The 18,532-nt window shown below is 43.1% G+C and overlaps 1 protein-coding gene across 3 annotated transcripts in view; it reads left to right on the forward strand.

Moving 5' to 3' along the window:
* Positions 1-765: 765 nt before the first annotated feature.
* The window catches only part of LOC120033568 (cyclin-dependent kinase-like 5), an 84,738-nt gene continuing 66,971 nt past the window's right edge, over positions 766-18,532 (forward strand). For 2 of the 3 annotated variants that reach the window (XM_038979968.1, XM_038979969.1), the window contains exons 1-3: positions 766-879; positions 3,481-3,817; positions 9,467-9,501. In XM_038979968.1, the coding sequence (XP_038835896.1) occupies positions 3,754-3,817; positions 9,467-9,501 (99 nt within the window). In that variant the 5' untranslated portion in view covers positions 766-879; positions 3,481-3,753. The remainder of the gene's footprint in view (positions 880-3,480; positions 3,818-9,466; positions 9,502-18,532) is intronic. The other variant, XM_038979970.1, reaches the window with a different exon arrangement.

An 18,532-nucleotide genomic window follows, 5' to 3' on the forward strand; every position in this document is an offset into this window, starting at 1 on the left:
TTATATAATATTCAAAATCTTGAATCTGAATAGAAATATGTACAAAATATATAGGAAAATGTTATGAAAAACATATGCTATGGTAAAGGATCTATATTAGCCGAGAGAGTGAGAGGGTGAGAGTGAGAGAGGGTGAGAGAGAGAGGTCTACTATTTAGTCACAGAGTTTATTATAAAACGAACGACGAATAGATAGAAACCCATAGCATCTTTTACTTGGCTCATTAGCATTAATTATGAATAGAATAGAATAGAATAGAATAGAATAGAATAGAATAGAAGGAGATGCCACAGGTAGCTTAATGGTTTCAGACTGTTTTGGGCTTTGTTAGCTCTTTTCCATAGAATGAGCCTTGAAATAATTACAGACAAATAATTTAGAGATGGTTTTAATATTCAATTATTTCCTGATTTCACCTTTACTTGCATTTAAACTAATTAGGTGACAGAAGAAACCATCATACCATAACATAGCATTATGAACAGTAAATAACTAGGCTAAGTTAAATAATAGAATAGAATAGGATAAAATAGTCTGCATGGCTCTAAGACTTTCAGCACTGTCAAAGCAGGACAGACCGTCACTAGAGAGACAGCTCGAACGTAAATAAAATCCCGCCTTTTGGACAATGTTTTACACTTACTCTACCCTCATAGGTTAAGAGAAACAGGGTGTCGGTGGAATGACCCTTCTCGCCTTTCTATTGGTCTAAGCTGACGCCAGTCAGAAGGATGCCGTTGCTGCTATAACCAGCAGTAGGCTGAGTATGGAACACCGTGCAGGTTAATAATAGCTACTGTTGAGGCTAGCTGCATCCGACACTTCGTTATAGGATGATGCAGGTGGAATCGTTTTATCCGTTTCAAAGATCTGACTGAGTGAGTATTGGATCGTTATATGTGTTTTCCCCGTTTAGTATGCTGTTGTTCTGTTCTGTCTCCACCATCACACCACATCATCATTTTCATGGACATGGTGTTATTCAGTCAGTGCAGATCGAGTTTTTTTCATAGACTGCACAGGCAGGGGCAGGCATAGCTTACAGTCAACCTGATGACAATTATACTAGCTTATTATCCAGATTCCCTTCTGTCATTCTGTTATATCACAGACATAACATCTCATTTGTCAGGAGAATGGAATCAGGTTTTGGTAAAGCCGTTTGTTGCTAGACATCGTGATCGATACATGGCATAGCCTACATAGGCTGCCTACATTACATGGTGATGCAGGAGGAACAGTATGTGGGAGGCTGACAGAGCAGGCTATAGGAATGCTGTTTTGCTTTGCTTTAGCGTCACTGCGATTTAGAGACGCAGTTTCATCGCACACCATCTCTCTCTCTCTCTCTCTCTCTCTCTCTCTCTCTCTCTCTCTCTCTGTCTCTCTGTCTCTCTTTCTCTCTCTCTCTCTCTCTCTCTCTCTCTCTCTCTCTCTCTCACTCTGTCACACCAACGCGCACACACACACACACACACACACACACACACACACACACACACACACACACACACACACATACACACATACACACATACACACATACATACAATCCATCATTCATCATTTCAAGTTCTGAACCAGTGGGATGTAGCAACCCCAGAATAGCAGGGACTAGTTTGTATCTGTTCATTTGCCTGTTGTCAGACCTAGTCTGGGGTATTTCCTACAACGTAACACTTGTAGATGTTGAGCTTTTGGGAGCCACTGCCTCTGTCTTCTAGGTCAGTCCACAGATAGAACACTGATGTTTCACCAGATGTATACATCTGAAGCATCCGGTTGGCGTTTCCACTCACCACCATATATGGTAGTGACAGGAAGCCCGCTGGCCGGCAGTGGGAGAAGATGGAAGGAGATGGATGTTGGCCGACGTTCTGCACATTTTCTCATCGATGAAACATCTGATCTCGATGCAGTTTTCTGTTCCCAGAAATAGAATCTGTTACGAACAGAGTGGACTAAGTTTGATAGATTTGACCCTTTGCCAAAGTAAATAAAAGTGTTGTTTAGACGGAGTGCGAAGGGCGAATTTAGTTATTGCACAGAGTAGGCGTAACAGAAATATGCAAATACATGCTATTTTGGGTTAGTTATACAAATCTTTGCTTTGGCTACATTGTGTATTTCCATATTGCTATTTCCTCATTTAATGATTTAATGAAATAATAACTGCAGCTAGTTAGCACAGAACAGTACATTCCATAAGCCAACAATGTGCAGAGTATTTTAAACTACAGTTCTACATTTTTAATGTTTTTTTTTTCTCCTTCATGCGTTTTCCTAAGTGCAGAACAGACCTCTACGGAAAATGGTTGGGGTCAGCTGCTGTTTTTAGACTCATGTTCCTTCTTAACTATGTGGAGGTCCTGCCTATGGGAGTTGATTCCAGAGTATTTGTCTGCCACACATGATGTGGAGTACACTGACTGTGCAGTTATTACCAAGGCTACTGTAGTGGAATAGTTAACCTGTAACATATTGCCAGCCAAGCGGTCCAGGGATCACCAACATTTGGAAATATGCACTGATTATCCAGGTCCTTTTTGTAATGATATTTATAGCATTAATTTCATTCCTTATTTTAACTGTGATTCCCCTCACATACTCTCCAAAAACGAGGTTGTTGTAGTACCCAGTTCGGCAGTGTCTGTGATTACAAAGTCCCAGTCTTTCATGGTCCTATGTCTTTCACAGTCCTACCTAATGACTGCATCAAATCTACGTGAGGGTTTTATCCTGTACATATGTCATATCGATCGTTTCAACTTTGTCATTTAGAAGGTAGCGTTTCCATCCCTGATGTTTTCTGTTTCTGTAATGTCTTCCTTCAGGGGAGGGAGGGAGGGAGGGAGGGAGGGAGGGAGGGAGGGAGGGAGGGAGGGAGGGAGGGAGGGAGGGAGGGAGGGAGGGAGGGTTATAAGAGTTATAGAACCGAAGGAAATGTTGCTGTATGTATTGACTACCATCTGTGCGTGATGTTATTTGACGTGTGATGACATGTGACGTGTGTGTATGTGTGTGTGTGTGTGTATGTGTGGACGTGTTTAACTATACTTGTGGGGACCCGATGTCACCACAAGAATAGTAAACAAACAAAAATTGGACCAACTGGGGACATTTTGTTAGTCCCCACAAGGTCAAATGCTATTTCTAGGGGGTTTAGTGTTAGGGGTTAAGGAAAATATAATTTTGAATGGAACTGAATTGTATGTCCCCACAAGGTTAGCTGCGCAAGACTGTGTGTGTGTGTGTGTGTGTGTGTGTGTGTGTGTGTGTGTGTGTGTGTGTGTGTGTGTGTGTGTGTGTGTGTGTGTGTGTGTGTGTGTGTGTGTGTGTGTGTGTGTGTGTGTGTGTATGTGTGTGTGTGTCTCTAGCTGTCACACAGGCAGCAGAAAGGCATGACGTTAGCTGGGACCTCCAGCTGATCTGCGCTGTGTGACCTCACACTTTCCCTATTTTCCCTCTGCTTTTTTCAGGTGAGAGTGTGTGGGATGTGGGGTGTGAGAGACAGAGAGACTGCAAGATAAATCATGTTTGAGGAAGAGAGAGACTTGTGAGAGAAAGTGAAAGCGTGAGAGTGAGAGAGAGTGAAAGAGGCAGAGTGTGTGTGAGAGAGAGAAAGAGAGAGAAGATGAGGAGACTCCTTCAGGACTCTCCTCTGCGTTGCGTGGTAAAACTCTGGTCTCAGTCCTGCCTGGAGTTCTCTCTTCTCTAAGACCTTCCTGCTCCTCTCAGCTGGTTTCCTCTTCATGAAGACCACTGACATTGGTGATGTGATGAATAAATTTGAAGTCCTTGGCATTGTAGGTGAAGGTAAGTTGATGATCATTATTTACAACTACTGTGTTACACTGTCAAAGGGAACACTACGGTTTCACAGTAATGTGTTTATTTGTGGTTGTTTTTAGTGATGTTGGTGTGGTGGTCAAAGCTGAAAGCCAAAACCATTTCTCTAGCTACCTCTCTGACCTTGTTATCACTGCGTTACTTATGGCTGTGACTGAAAACGTTTACAACGATCAAGGGTTAACGTAAAGCCCACCAGGAGTTCTCTGTACTGTGTCCAAAAACACTGTTTGCAGAACTAGAGCTAAATTATTATTCTGAAGTGCTCATCATGTTCCCAATTCTGAACAGTCGCCACTTAACCGGAGGGTCTAAAGTGGGCTAAAACTGTCTCCATCTCTCCATGTGTCCTCTGGCTAGGCCTTGTAGCTGCTGTGCCCATGAAACCCTTCCAGAAACCACTGCCAAACGGACAACATCACACTCGTTGACCTTTTCCATTTACACAACTGGCTCTTCATCCATTCCTTTTAGATTCATAAATGGAGTTTTGGAAATGATGTCTTCATCTCTTGAGCTACGCACTTTTACTTTCGTGTAAATAATCTAACTGTCATTTCATGTCAAAATTCACATAATATGTGCATAAATTACATAGATGGAGGAAGAGTGTGTAATCATCTATTCAGTAGCTCTTTAGCCCCTGAATTCTCCTGTATATGTGGTTGACTGGCTAAAGGGCTGAGGCTGATAGCCCAGGGCTACAGGGCGAGGTAGTGGCAAGCCTCTCTCAGGCCAGGGAGAGATACTCCGAGCTGGGGTATAATGACTGGCTACTTCTCTGGCCCATGGTTCCTTCACTGGTCCCTCCACTAATACAATTTAACGCTAGATCAGATGAGTCATTTCATTCTCATGCCATTTGTTGACTGAAGGATCCTCATCACACAGATTACTGGTCACCCATCACACCGGGGGTTAAGAGCAATTCAGTTTCCAACTCCCGTCAATTCAGGAAGTGAAGCAACAAAGGAGGGGAGGGACCACCACTTACAGAACATATCATGATAGGGCTTTGGTTCTCCCATCAAGACACTCTTGACTGAGTGACACAGAAAGGAACTTCATACCAGGAAGTTAGTAAGTTAGTTTTCAAGAGCGATGAATGGAGTACATTCGGCATTTCCTAGAGTCATTATTTATTATTAGTTGATTGGCATATCTGACATGTAGTTCTGAAGATAATAGAGAAGTCCATTTTTCAGTAGTAGATTGAAATTCACTGACTATCTACTGTCTGTGTGATGACTATTCACCAACTATCTACTGTCTGTGTAATGACTATTCACCAACTATCTACTGTCTGTGTAATGACTATTCACCAACTATCTACTGTCTGTGTGATGACTATTCACCAACTATCTACTGTCTGTGTAATGACTATTCACCAACTATCTACTGTCTGTGTAATGACTATTCACCAACTATCTACTGTCTGTGTAATGACTATTCACCAACTATCTACTGTCTGTGTGATGACTATTCACCAACTATCTACTGTCTGTGTGATGACTATTCACCAACTATCTACTGTCTGTGCAATGACTATTCACCAACTATCTACTGTCTGTGTAATGACTATTCACCAACTATCTACTGTCTGTGTGATGACTATTCACCAACTATCTACTGTCTGTGTAATGACTATTCACCAACTATCTACTGTCTGTGTAATGACTATTCACCAACTATCTACTGTCTGTGTGATGACTATTCACCAACTATCTACTGTCTGTGTAATGACTATTCACCAACTATCTACTGTCTGTGTGATGACTATTCACCAACTATCTACTGTCTGTGTGATGACTATTCACCAACTATCTACTGTCTGTGTAATGACTATTCACCAACTATCTACTGTCTGTGTGATGACTATTCACCAACTATCTACTGTCTGTGTAATGACTATTCACCAACTATCTACTGTCTGTGTAATGACTATTCACCAACTATCTACTGTCTGTGTGATGACTATTCACCAACTATCTACAGTCTGTGTAATGACTATTCACCAACTATCTACTGTCTGTGTAATGACTATTCACCAACTATCTACTGTCTGTGTGATGACTATTCACCAACGATCTACTGTCTGTGTGATGACTATTCACCAACTATCTACTGTCTGTGTGATGACTATTCACCAACTATCTACAGTCTGTGTGATGACTATTCACCAACTATCTACTGTCTGTGTAATGACTATTCACCAACTATGTACTGTCTGTGTGACTATTCACCAACTATCTACAGTCTGTGTAATGACTATTCACCAACTATCTACTGTCTGTGTAATGACTATTCACCAACTATCTACTGTCTGTGTAATGACTATTCACCAACTATCTACTGTCTGTGTGATGACTATTCACCAACTATCTACTGTCTGTGTGATGACTATTCACCAACTATCTACTGTCTGTGTAATGACTATTCACCAACTATCTACTGTCTGTGTAATGACAATTCACCAACTATCTACTGTCTGTGTAATGACTATTCACCAACTATCTACTGTCTGTGTAATGACTATTCACCAACTATCTACTGTCTGTGTAATGACTATTTACTGACTATCTACTGTCTGTGTAATGACTATTCACCAACTATCTACTGTCTGTGTGATGACTATTCACCAACTATCTACTGTCTGTGTGATGACTATTCACCAACTATCTACTGTCTGTGTAATGACTATTCACCAACTATCTACTGATTATGTGATAACTATTCAATTAATATTTACTGACTACGTAATGACTATGTGGCAGCTGTCTACTTACTATATAATAACTATTCTCTAACTATCTACTGACTATTTGATGACAATATAATAACTATTCTCTAACTATAAACTGACTATAAACTGACTATAAACTGACTATAAACTGACTATCCACTGACTATCCACTGACGATCCACTGACGATCCACTGACTATAAACTGACTATAAACTGACTATAAACTGACAATAAACTGACTATAAACTGACTATAAACTGACTATCCACTGACTATCTACTGACTATAAACTGACTATAAACTGACTATCCACTGACTATAAACTGACTATAAACTGACTATCCACTGACTATAAACTGACTATAAACTGACTATAAACTGACTATCCACTGACTATAAACTGACTATCCACTGACTATAAACTGACTATAAACTGACTATAAACTGACTATCCACTGACTATAAACTGACTATAAACTGACTATCCACTGACTATCCACTGACTATAAACTGACTATAAACTGACTATAAACTGACTATCTACTGACTATAAACTGACTATAAACTGACTATAAACTGACTATCCACTGACTATAAACTGACTATAAACTGACTATCTACTGACTATAAACTGACTATAAACTGACTATCCACTGACTATAAACTGACTATAAACTGACTATCCACTGACTATAAACTGACTATAAACTGACTATCTACTGACTGTAAACTGACTATAAACTGACTATCCACTGACTATAAACTGACTATCTACTGACTATAAACTGACTATAAACTGGCTATCCACTGACTATCTACTGACTATAAACTGACTATAAACTGACTATCCACTGACTATAAACTGACTATCCACTGACTATAAACTGACTATAAACTGACTATGAACTGACTATCCACTGACTATAAACTGACTATAAACTGACTATAAACTGACTATCTACTGACTATAAACTGACTATCCACTGACTATAAACTGACTATAAACTGACTATGAACTGACTATCCACTGACTATAAACTGACTATAAACTGACTATCCACTGACTATAAACTGACTATCTACTGACTATAAACTGACTATAAACTGACTATAAATTGACTATAAACTGACTATCCACTGACTATAAACTGACTATAAACTGACTATAAACTGACTATAAACTGACTATTCACTGACTATAAACTGGCTATAAACTGACTACTGACTGACCGGTCATGTTGTAATGGAGGAATCATGTTTGCTCTGACAGCATCTGTCAGAATGCCAGAAAGCAGTGGGCCTCCCAAGGGTGGTGCAGTGGTCTGCATCACAGTGCCACTAGAGATCGTGGTTCGAGTCCAGGCTCTGTCGCAGCCGGCCGCGACCGGGAGACCCATGGAGCGGTGCACAATTGGCCCAGCGTCGTCTGGGTTAGTGGAGGGTTTGGCTGGCAGGGATGTCCCCATCGCTCTCTAGCGACTCCTGTAGCCGGGCGCAGTGCACGCTGACACGGTCGCAAGGTGCAGGGCAGGGATGTCCCCATCGCTCTCTAGCGACTCCTGTAGCCGGGCGCAGTGCACGCTGACGCGGTCACAAGGTACAGGGCAGGGATGTCCCCATCGCTCTCTAGCGACTCCTGTAGCCGGGCGCAGTGCACGCTGACACGGTCGCAAGGTGCAGGGCAGGGATGTCCCCATCGCTCTCTAGCGACTCCTGTAGCCGGGCGCAGTGCACGCTGACACGGTCGCAAGGTGCAGGGCAGGGATGTCCCCATCGCTCTCTAGCGACTCCTGTAGCCGGGCGCAGTGCACGCTGACACGGTCGCAAGGTGCAGGGCAGGGATGTCCCCATCGCTCTCTAGCGACTCCTGTAGCCGGGCGCAGTGCACGCTGACACGGTCGCAAGGTGCAGGGCAGGGATGTCCCCATCGCTCTCTAGCGACTCCTGTAGCCGGGCGCAGTGCACGCTGACACGGTCGCAAGGTGCAGGGCAGGGATGTCCCCATCGCTCTCTAGCGACTCCTGTAGCCGGGCGCAGTGCACGCTGACGCGGTCGCAAGGTGCAGGGCAGGGATGTCCCCATCGCTCTCTAGCGACTCCTGTAGCCGGGCGCAGTGCACGCTGACACGGTCGCAAGGTGCAGGGCAGGGATGTCCCCATCGCTCTCTAGCGACTCCTGTAGCCGGGCGCAGTGCACGCTGACGCGGTCACAAGGTACAGGGCGTTTCCTCTGACACATTGGTGCGGCTGACTTGTCAAGAAGCAGTACGGCTTGTCAAGAAGCAGTACGGCTTGGTCGGGTTGTGTTTTGGAGGACGCACGGCCCTCGACCTTCGCCTCTCCTGAGTCCGTACGGGAGTTGCAGTGATGAGACAAGACTGTAACTACCAATTGGATATCACAAAATTGGGGAGAAAAAGGGTAAACACATTTTTTTTAATATATAAATAAATAAAAACAAAGCCAGAAAGCCAAATGAAGGGTTCACAGTTGAAGTCTTCATCTTTGAAATATGGATGAGCATAAAGTGTGCATGAGCTGAGGTGCATGACATCTCCCAGGACCGTTTCTTCACCCTTGAATGACTACAGAACATAGGAAAGATGAGCTCCACTTCATCTACACCTTGTTTAGAGAATATCAACTCTTTATAGGAGCTGAGGTGCATGACATCTCCCAGGACCGTTTCTTCACCCTTGAATGACTACAGAACATAGGAAAGATGAGCTCCACTTCATCTACACCTTGTTTAGAGAATATCAACTCTTTATAGGAGGATTCACCAACCTTTTCTAGCTGAACCATTAATACAAATGTAAGTCATGTTTGGATAAATCCCTGTTACTAACCGTTCTCCTCTCTTCTCTCTCCAGGAGCCTATGGAGTAGTCCTGAAGTGCAGGCACAAGGTAAGACCATAACGGCATCATTGTCACACAGTTGATTCTTCAGGAAGTCTCATGTGAAATACACAGTGACATTTTACTCTTTATTCTTAAGGTTTAAATGCTCATAACAGGTTCTCTTTATCCTTAAGGTATATATGTTTATAACAGGTTCTCTTTATCCTTAAGGTATATATGTTTATAACAGGTTCTCTTTATCCTTACGGTATACATGTTTATAACAGGTTCTCTTTATCCTTAAGGTATATATGTTTATAACAGGTTCTCTTTATCCTTAAGGTATATATGTTTATAACAGGTTCTCTTTATCCTTACGGTATACATGTTTATAACAGGTTCTCTTTATCCTTAAGGTATATATGTTTATAACAGGTTCTCTTTATCCTTAAGGTATACATGTTTATAACAGGTTCTCTTTATCCTTACGGTATACATGTTTATAACAGGTACTCTTTATCCTTAAGGTATACATGTTTATAACAGGTTCTCTTTATCCTTACGGTATACATGTTTATAACAGGTTCTCTTCATCCTTAAGGTATACATGTTTATAACAGGTTCTCTTTATCCTTAAGGTATATATGTTTATAACAGGTTCTCTTCATTAAGGTATATATGTTTATAACAGGTTCTCTTTATCCTTAAGGTATACATGTTTATAACAGGTACTCTTTATCCTTACGGTATACATGTTTATAACAGGTACTCTTTATCCTTACGGTATACATGTTTATAACAGGTTCTCTTTATCCTTACGGTATACATGTTTATAACAGGTTCTCTTTATCCTTACGGTATACATGTTTATAACAGGTTCTCTTTATCCTTAAGGTGCAATATGCTGAAACCGCTTACCTGGTTGCTAAAATTCAAATAGTTTGCCCCTTTTTCAGTTTAAGTGTCAAAACAAGCAAGTATAGTGTAGAGAATCATTGTACCACCTAAAGCGCTGTGAAATATATTTTCCATAACCCAAAATATTGTATTTTCAGCTGTTTGAAGCTGGTGCAATTTTTTGCACACGTGAACATGCGCGTGCAATCGCTGCACAAATGTAGCCTGTCATTACAGACATAAAAGGTGATGCATTTTCAAAATGCAAGACGGGCTACAGAAATAAACTGCATCCTGTACTTGCATTTGGAGCTGAAAGTCATTCATGTTAGCAGCAAATATCAACTAGGGCTGTATCATGTCACTTCTCTAGAGTCTAGAGCAGAATCAACTAGGGCTATATCATGTCACTTCTCTGGAGTCTAGAGCAGAATCAACTAGGGCTGTATCATGTCACTTCTCTGGAGTCTAGAGCAGAATCAACTAGGGCTATATCATGTCACTTCTCTAGAGTCTAGAGCAGAATCAACTAGGGCTGTATCATGTCACTTCTCTAGAGTCTAGAGCAGAATCAACTAGGGCTATATCATGTCACTTCTCTGGAGTCTAGAGCAGAATCAACTAGGGCTGTATCATGTCACTTCTCTAGAGTCTAGAGCAGAATCAACTAGGGCTATATCATGTCACTTCTCTGGAGTCTAGAGCAGAATCAACTAGGGCTGTATCATGTCACTTCTCTAGAGTCTAGAGCAGAATCAACTAGGGCTGTATCATGTCACTTCTCTAGAGTCCAGAGGAAGCAGAATCATCCAGCCTACTTGTAGTGGAGGTTGCAGGATCAGATGGAAAGCATGTTCTCTCTGCACCACTTTGGATGGCAGCCTGCTTGCTGTGCTTCCCCACAATTAGGCATCTTCGTTCCGTAATATTAAAGGCAGTGCGATGTTACAGCTATATTTATACATCTAGCCAGAAGCCACCCAAACTAGGCCTATCTGAAATATGACAATGATCAATCAAATCTCCAGGAAAACTATTGTTCTGGCAAAGATGAGTCACTATTTTATATGATAGACTCAGTCCTACCGAGTAAAACTGGAGGAAATGAAACAAAATATTGGTCACTACCCACTGGGCACGTTTAAGGTCTAAAATTTTTACATTTATTAAATAGTTGTTTTTTCTCATCAATCTACCCACAATACGCCATAATGACAAAGCAAATACAGATTTTTAGACATTTTTGCAAATGTATTAAACATTAAAAAAAATGGAAATATCACATTTAATACGTTTTCAGACCCTTTACTCAGTGCTTTGATGAAGCACCTTAGACAGCGATTACAGCCTCGGGTCTTCTTGGGTATGATGCTACAAGCTTGGCACATCTGTATTTGGGGATTTTCTCCCATTCTTCTCTGCAGATCCTCTCAAGCTCTGTCAGGGTGGTTGGGGAGCGTCGCTGCACAGCTGTTTTCAGGTCTTTCCAGAGATGTTGGATTGGGTTCAAGTCTGGGCTCTGGCTGGGCCACTCAAGGACATTCAGAGACTTGTCCCTAAGCCACTCCTGCGTTGTCTTGGCTGTGTGCTTAGGGTCGTTATCCTGTTGGAAGGTGAACCTTCGACCCTGTATGAGGTCCTGGAGCAGGTTTTCATGAAGGATCTCTCTATACTTTGCTCCGTTCATCTTTCCCTCGGTCTTTACTTGTCTCCCAGTCCCTGCCGCCGAAAAACATCCCCACAGCGTGATGCTGCCACCACCATGCTTCACCGTAGGGATGGTGCCACCACCATGCATCACCGTAGGGATGGTAATGGCCAGGTGATGAGCGGTGCCTAGTTTCCTCCAGACGTGACGCTAGGCATTCAGGCCAAAGAGTTCAAACTTGGTTTCATCAGACCATAAAATCTTGTTTCTCATGGTCTGAGAGTCCTTTAGGTGCCTTTTGCCAAACTCCAAGCGGGCTGTCATGTGCCTTTTATTGAGTGGCTTCCGTCTGGTCACTCTACCTTAAAGACCTGATTGGTGGAGTGCTGCAGAGATGGTTGTCCTTCTGAAAGGTTCTCCCATCTCCACAGAGGAACTCTGGAGCTCTGTCAGAGTAACCATCGGGTTCTTGGTCACCTCCCTGACCAAGGCCCTTCTCCCCCGTTTGCTGGGCGTTGTTTGGCAGGGCGGCCAGCTCTAGGAACAGTTTTGGTGGTTCCAAACTTCTTCCATTTAAGAATGATGGAGGCCACTGTGTTCTTGGGGACCTTCAATGCTCCCCCAGATCTGTGCCTCTACACAATCCTTTCTCGGAGCTCTAAGGACAATTCCTTCGAACTCATAGCTTGGTTTTTGCTCTGACATGCACTGTCAACTGTGGGACCTTATACAGACAGGTTTGTGCCTTTCCAAATCATGTCCAATCAATTGAATTTACCACAGGTGGACTCCAATGAAGTTCTAGAAACATCTCAAGGATGATCAATGGAAACCGGATGCACCTGAGCTCAATTTCGAGTCTCATAGCAAAGTGTCTGAATACTTATGTAAATAAGGTATTTCAGTTTTTATGTTTTATACATTTGTTTAAAAAATATATTTAAAAAATGTGCTTTGTCATTATGGAGTATTGTGTATAGATTGTTTTATTTAATCCATTTTAAGTGAAGGGGTCTGAATACTGTCTGAATGCACTGTAGGCCCGTTACAGTGTGTGGGTTCTGATGAAAGGACGTCATGTTTTTAAGAGATTAAGCCTGCAGAGATCCATAGACAGGCAGAATCTGATACCCGGGGCTGATCTATTTCTTTGATGGAATGTGTGGTGTGCAAAAAGTTAACTTTTGGTCATTGTCTTCACGGGGACATATTTTGATGTGATACGTGTTCTCCCTGAATGGTTACCCATGAAATGTCATTTCACCAGTGTTGACTACACCTGATGATTAGGCCCTGACATAAAGCCCAGTGTAGTTTGGAACAATAGGATCAACTTACTGATTCACTACATGGAAATCATGTTGAACTCACTACAAACCTTCTAGTTTATTGATAGTTGTCCAGGGCAGGGCAAAGCAACAGAACCTTGTAGTTTATTGATAGTTGTCCAGGGCAGGGCAGAGCAACAGAACCTTGTAGTTTATCGATAGTTGTCCAGGGCAGGGCAGAGCAATAGAACCTTGTAGTTTATCGATAGTTGTCCAGGGCAGGGCAGAGCAACAGAACCTTGTAGTTTATTGATAGTTGTCCAGGGCAGAGCAACAGAAACATGTAGTTTATTGATAGTTGTCCAGGGCAGGGCAGGGCAACAGAAACGTGTAGTTTATTGATAGTTGTCCAGGGCAGAGCAACAGAACCTTGTAGTTTATTGATAGTTGTCCAGGGCAGGGCAAAGCAACAGAACCTTGTAGTTTATTGATAGTTGTCCAGGGCAGGGCAGAGCAACAGAACCTTGTAGTTTATCGATAGTTGTCCAGGGCAGGGCAGAGCAACAGAACCTTGTAGTTTATTGATAGTTGTCCAGGGCAGGGCAGAGCAACAGAACCTTGTAGTTTATTGATAGTTGTCCAGGGCAGGGCAGAGCAACAGAACCTTGTAGTTTATTGATAGTTGTCCAGGGCAGGGCAGAGCAACAGAACCTTGTAGTTTATTGATAGTTGTCCAGGGCAGAGCAACAGAAACGTGTAGTTTATTGATAGTTGTCCAGGGCAGAGCAACAGAACCTTGTAGTTTATTGATAGTTGTCCAGGGCAGGGCAAAGCAACAGAACCAAGGTCAATCAGTAGCAGTGTTTGTAACGTGGACCTTTAACCATTGACATCATCAACTCCGCATCATATTGATTAATTAGGCTGCAGCCAAACCTGTATTGATCATCTCTTAGTTGGTCAGTTGATCAGGCCTGGGGAGAAACTATTTGGAGCAAGGGGAAAAGTTAATAGTGTACGTCCCAAATGGCACTCTATTCTGTATATAGTTGTCACGATCGTCGTATGGTGGAAGAGAGGAGGACCAAGGCGCAGCGTGATAACAATACATCTTCTTTTATTGAAGACGAAAAAATGAAGAACACTATACAAACTATACAAAACAATAAAACGACGAACGTGAAGCTATAGAAACAATGTGCTAACATGCGACATAGACATAGACAATCACCCACGAACTACCTAATGAATATGGCTGCCTAAATATGGTTCCCAATCAGAGACAACGATAGACAGCTGTCTCTAATTGAGAATCAATCTAGGCAACCATAGATATACATACACCTAGACTAGACACTGCCCCATAAACATACAAAAACCCTAGACAATACAAAACACATACATCCCCCATGTCACACCCTGACCTAACTAAAATAATAAAGAAAACAAAGATAACTAAGGCTAGGGCGTAACAATAGTGCATTACTTTTGACCAGGGCTCATAGGGCCCATAGGGATCTGGTCTAAAGTAGTGCACCAAATAGAGAATAGAGTGACATTTTAGAATCTAGCAATAGTTTTAGTAGGCAGACACCTCCATTCACAGGTTGGGAAATTATTTACTAATTGAATTAATTGAACTATTCAAGTCAGAATCATAATAAATTCAGAATAATAATATCTGGACTAATTTGCAAATGAGGCTAAATCATTTTTATGAAAAGTTCACTAAAGTTTCTCTGCAATATACAGGCCATGTCCCAGAAAATATTTTCCAGTCCAAGTTACCTCTTATCTCAATTATTACCATTATGCTAATGTTCCCCAATAGCCTCTCAGAAATCCTGTTATGAAGTGTATTTTTAGCCTGAAACTTTTTTAGTGGAAAGGGGTTTCCTGAATCCTGATGAATATTTAATTTCTCTGCTCACTGTAATATGGTCTGAGTCTGAAATGGGACCCTATTCCCTACATAGTGTCCTACTTTTGACCAGACCCTATGCAGGACCTGGTCAAATGTAGTGCACTATATAGGGAATAGGGTCCCATTTGGGATGCAGCCTTGGTCAAAGCCATCATGCAGAACAGCACCCACCTCAGTAGCTGAATCTTCTAGTACATGTTTCAGATGAAATCTAATAGAATTTAATGCCTGGTGAGAATTTACCATTTGTCAAAAGAATGTTTGGTCTCTTGATTGACAGGCTGACCAACCAATCACACACAGCCCTCCACTTCGGCAGCCTGATGGTTGAGGTTGTCTTGATGAACGGGTATTTTACTTGGTTGAAGTTTGTTTACCATTCTGTCATTGTTTCTTTGGATGGAGAAACGGAGAGATGGAGGGGTGGCTCTCCTCTCCTCCCTGTGATTGTGTCGTCTACATGTGTTGTTTCTGGCTGGTCTATTTTGAGACAGCAGAGAGAGACTGCATCTTTTCATTTGTCTTTTCTCTCCCAGACGCGTTTCTGTTTGCACAGTTGGGCACAGCTGTGGACGCTTGTGCTCCAGCTCCCCCAAACCAAACTCAACTCTGGGCATGGCTTTCAGCTCACAACTCATAGAAAATAGTTTTCTGTCTTGTGTGGGGGCTGAAAATAATTTGTAGAGTTGAACTAGCCTATGTTTCACTTCACCATCCATTCTGAGGAAGATTGGGGCGGCAGGTAGCCTAGTGGTTAGAGCGTTGGGCCAGTAACCGAAAGGTTGCTAGATTGAATCCCCGAGCTGACAAGGTAAAAATCTGTTGTTCTGTCCCTGAAAAAGGCAGTTAACCCACTGTTTCTAGGCCGTCATTGTAAATAAGAATTTGTTATTAACTGACTTGCCTAGTTAAATAAATAAAAAATACATTTGGAGTGACTGCAGACACAGCATGACTAATGTTAGGCTCCACTTGCTAGTCACACGTTCTGAACAACGACTAACTCATTTGTTGCACTTCTGACTTTTGTGAGGGGGTGTGGTTACCGGCTGTCCTTATGAAGAGAACTGTAGGGGGTGTGGTTACCGGCTGTCCTTATGAAGAGAACTGTAGGGGGTGTGGTTACCGGCTGTCCTTATGAAGAGAACTGTAGGGGGTGTGGTTACTGGCTGTCCTTATGAAGAGAACTGTAGGGGGTGTGGTTACTGGCTGTCCTTATGAAGAGAACTGTAGGAGGTGTGGTTACTGGCTGTCCTTATGAAGAGAACTGTAGGGGGTGTGGTTACCGGCTGTCCTTATGAAGAGAACTGTAGGGGGTGTGGTTACCGGCTGTCCTTATGAAGAGAACTGTAGGAGGTTGAGTTACTGGCTGTCCTTATGAAGAGAACTGTAGGAGGTGTGGTTACCGGCTGTCCTTATGAAGAGAACTGTAGGGGGTGTGGTTACCGGCTGTCCTTATGAAGAGAACTGTAGGGGGTGTGGTTACCGGCTGTCCTTATGAAGAGAACTGTAGGGGGTGTGGTTACCGGCTGTCCTTATGAAGAGAACTGTAGGAGGTGGAGTTACTGGCTGTCCTTATGAAGAGAACTGTAGGGGGTGTGGTTACTGGCTGTCCTTATGAAGAGAACTGTAGGAGGTGGAGTTACTGGCTGTCCTTATGAAGAGAACTGTAGGAGGTGTGGTTACTGGCCAGTGTCCTTATGAAGAGAACTGTAGGAGGTGGAGTTACTGGCTAATGTCCTTATGAAGAGAACTGTAGGAGGTGGAGTTACTGGCTGTCCTTATGAAGAGAACTGTAGGAGGTGTGGTTACTGGCTGTCCTTATGAAGAGAACTGTAGGAGGTGTGGTTACCGGCTGTCCTTATGAAGAGAACTGTAGGAGGTGTGGTTACCGGCTGTCCTTATGAAGAGAACTGTAGGGGGTGTGGTTACCGGCTGTCCTTATGAAGGGAACTGTAGGGGGTGTGGTTACCGGCTGTCCTTATGAAGAGAACTGTACGGGGTGTGGTTACCGGCTGTCCTTATGAAGAGAACTGTAGGAGGTGGAGTTACTGGCTGTCCTTATGAAGAGAACTGTAGGGGGTGTGGTTACTGGCCAGTGTCCTTATGAAGAGAACTGTAGGAGGTGGAGTTACTGGCTGTCCTTATGAAGAGAACTGTAGGAGGTGTGGTTACTGGCTGTCCTTATGAAGAGAACTGTAGGAGGTGTGGTTACCGGCTGTCCTTATGAAGAGAACTGTAGGAGGTGTGGTTGCCGGCTGTCCTTATGAAGAGAACTGTAGGAGGTGTGGTTACCGGCTGTCCTTATGAAGAGAACTGTAGGGGGTGTGGTTACCGGCTGTCCTTATGAAGAGAACTGTAGGGGGTGTGGTTACCGGCTGTCCTTATGAAGAGAACTGTAGGGGTGTGGTTACTGGCTGTCCTTATGAAGAGAACTGTAGGAGGTGGAGTTACTGGCTGTCCTTATGAAGAGAACTGTAGGAGGTGTGGTTACTGGCTGTCCTTATGAAGAGAACTGTAAGGGGTGTGGTTACGGGCTGTCCTTATGAAGAGAACTGTAGGAGGTGTGGTTACTGGCTGTCCTTATGAAGAGAACTGTAGGGGGTGTGGTTACCGGCTGTCCTTATGAAGAGAACTGTAGGAGGTGTGGTTACCGGCTGTCCTTATGAAGAGAACTGTAGGAGGTGTGGTTACCGGCTGTCCTTATGAAGAGAACTGTAGGAGGTGTGGTTACTGGCTGTCCTTATGAAGAGAACTGTAGGAGGTGTGGTTACTGGCTGTCCTTATGAAGAGAACTGTAGGGGGTGTGGTTACCGGCTGTCCTTATGAAGAGAACTGTAGGAGGTGTGGTTACCGGCTGTCCTTATGAAGAGAACTGTAGGAGGTGTGGTTACTGGCTGTCCTGATGAAGAGACCTGTAGGAGGTGTGGTTACTGGCTGTCCTTATGAAGAGAACTGTAGGAGGTGTGGTTACTGGCTGTCCTTATGAAGAGAACTGTAGGGGGTGTGGTTACTGGCTGTCCTTATGAAGAGAACTGTAGGAGGTGTGGTTACCGGCTGTCCTTATGAAGAGAACTGTAGGAGGTGTGGTTACTGGCTGTCCTTATGAAGAGAACTGTAGGAGGTGTGGTTACTGGCTGTCCTTATGAAGAGAACTGTAGGAGGTGGAGTTACTGGCTGTCCTTATGAAGAGAACTGTAGGGGGTGTGGTTACTGGCTGTCCTTATGAAGAGAACTGTAGGAGGTGTGGTTACTGGCTGTCCTTATGAAGAGAACTGTAGGAGGTGTGGTTACTGGCCAGTGTCCTTATGAAGAGAACTGTAGGACGTGGAGTTACTGGCTGTCCTTATGAAGAGAACT

The sequence above is a fragment of the Salvelinus namaycush genome, chromosome 40 (genome assembly GCF_016432855.1).
Source record: "Salvelinus namaycush isolate Seneca chromosome 40, SaNama_1.0, whole genome shotgun sequence".
NCBI classification, from domain to species: Eukaryota; Metazoa; Chordata; class Actinopteri; order Salmoniformes; family Salmonidae; genus Salvelinus; species Salvelinus namaycush.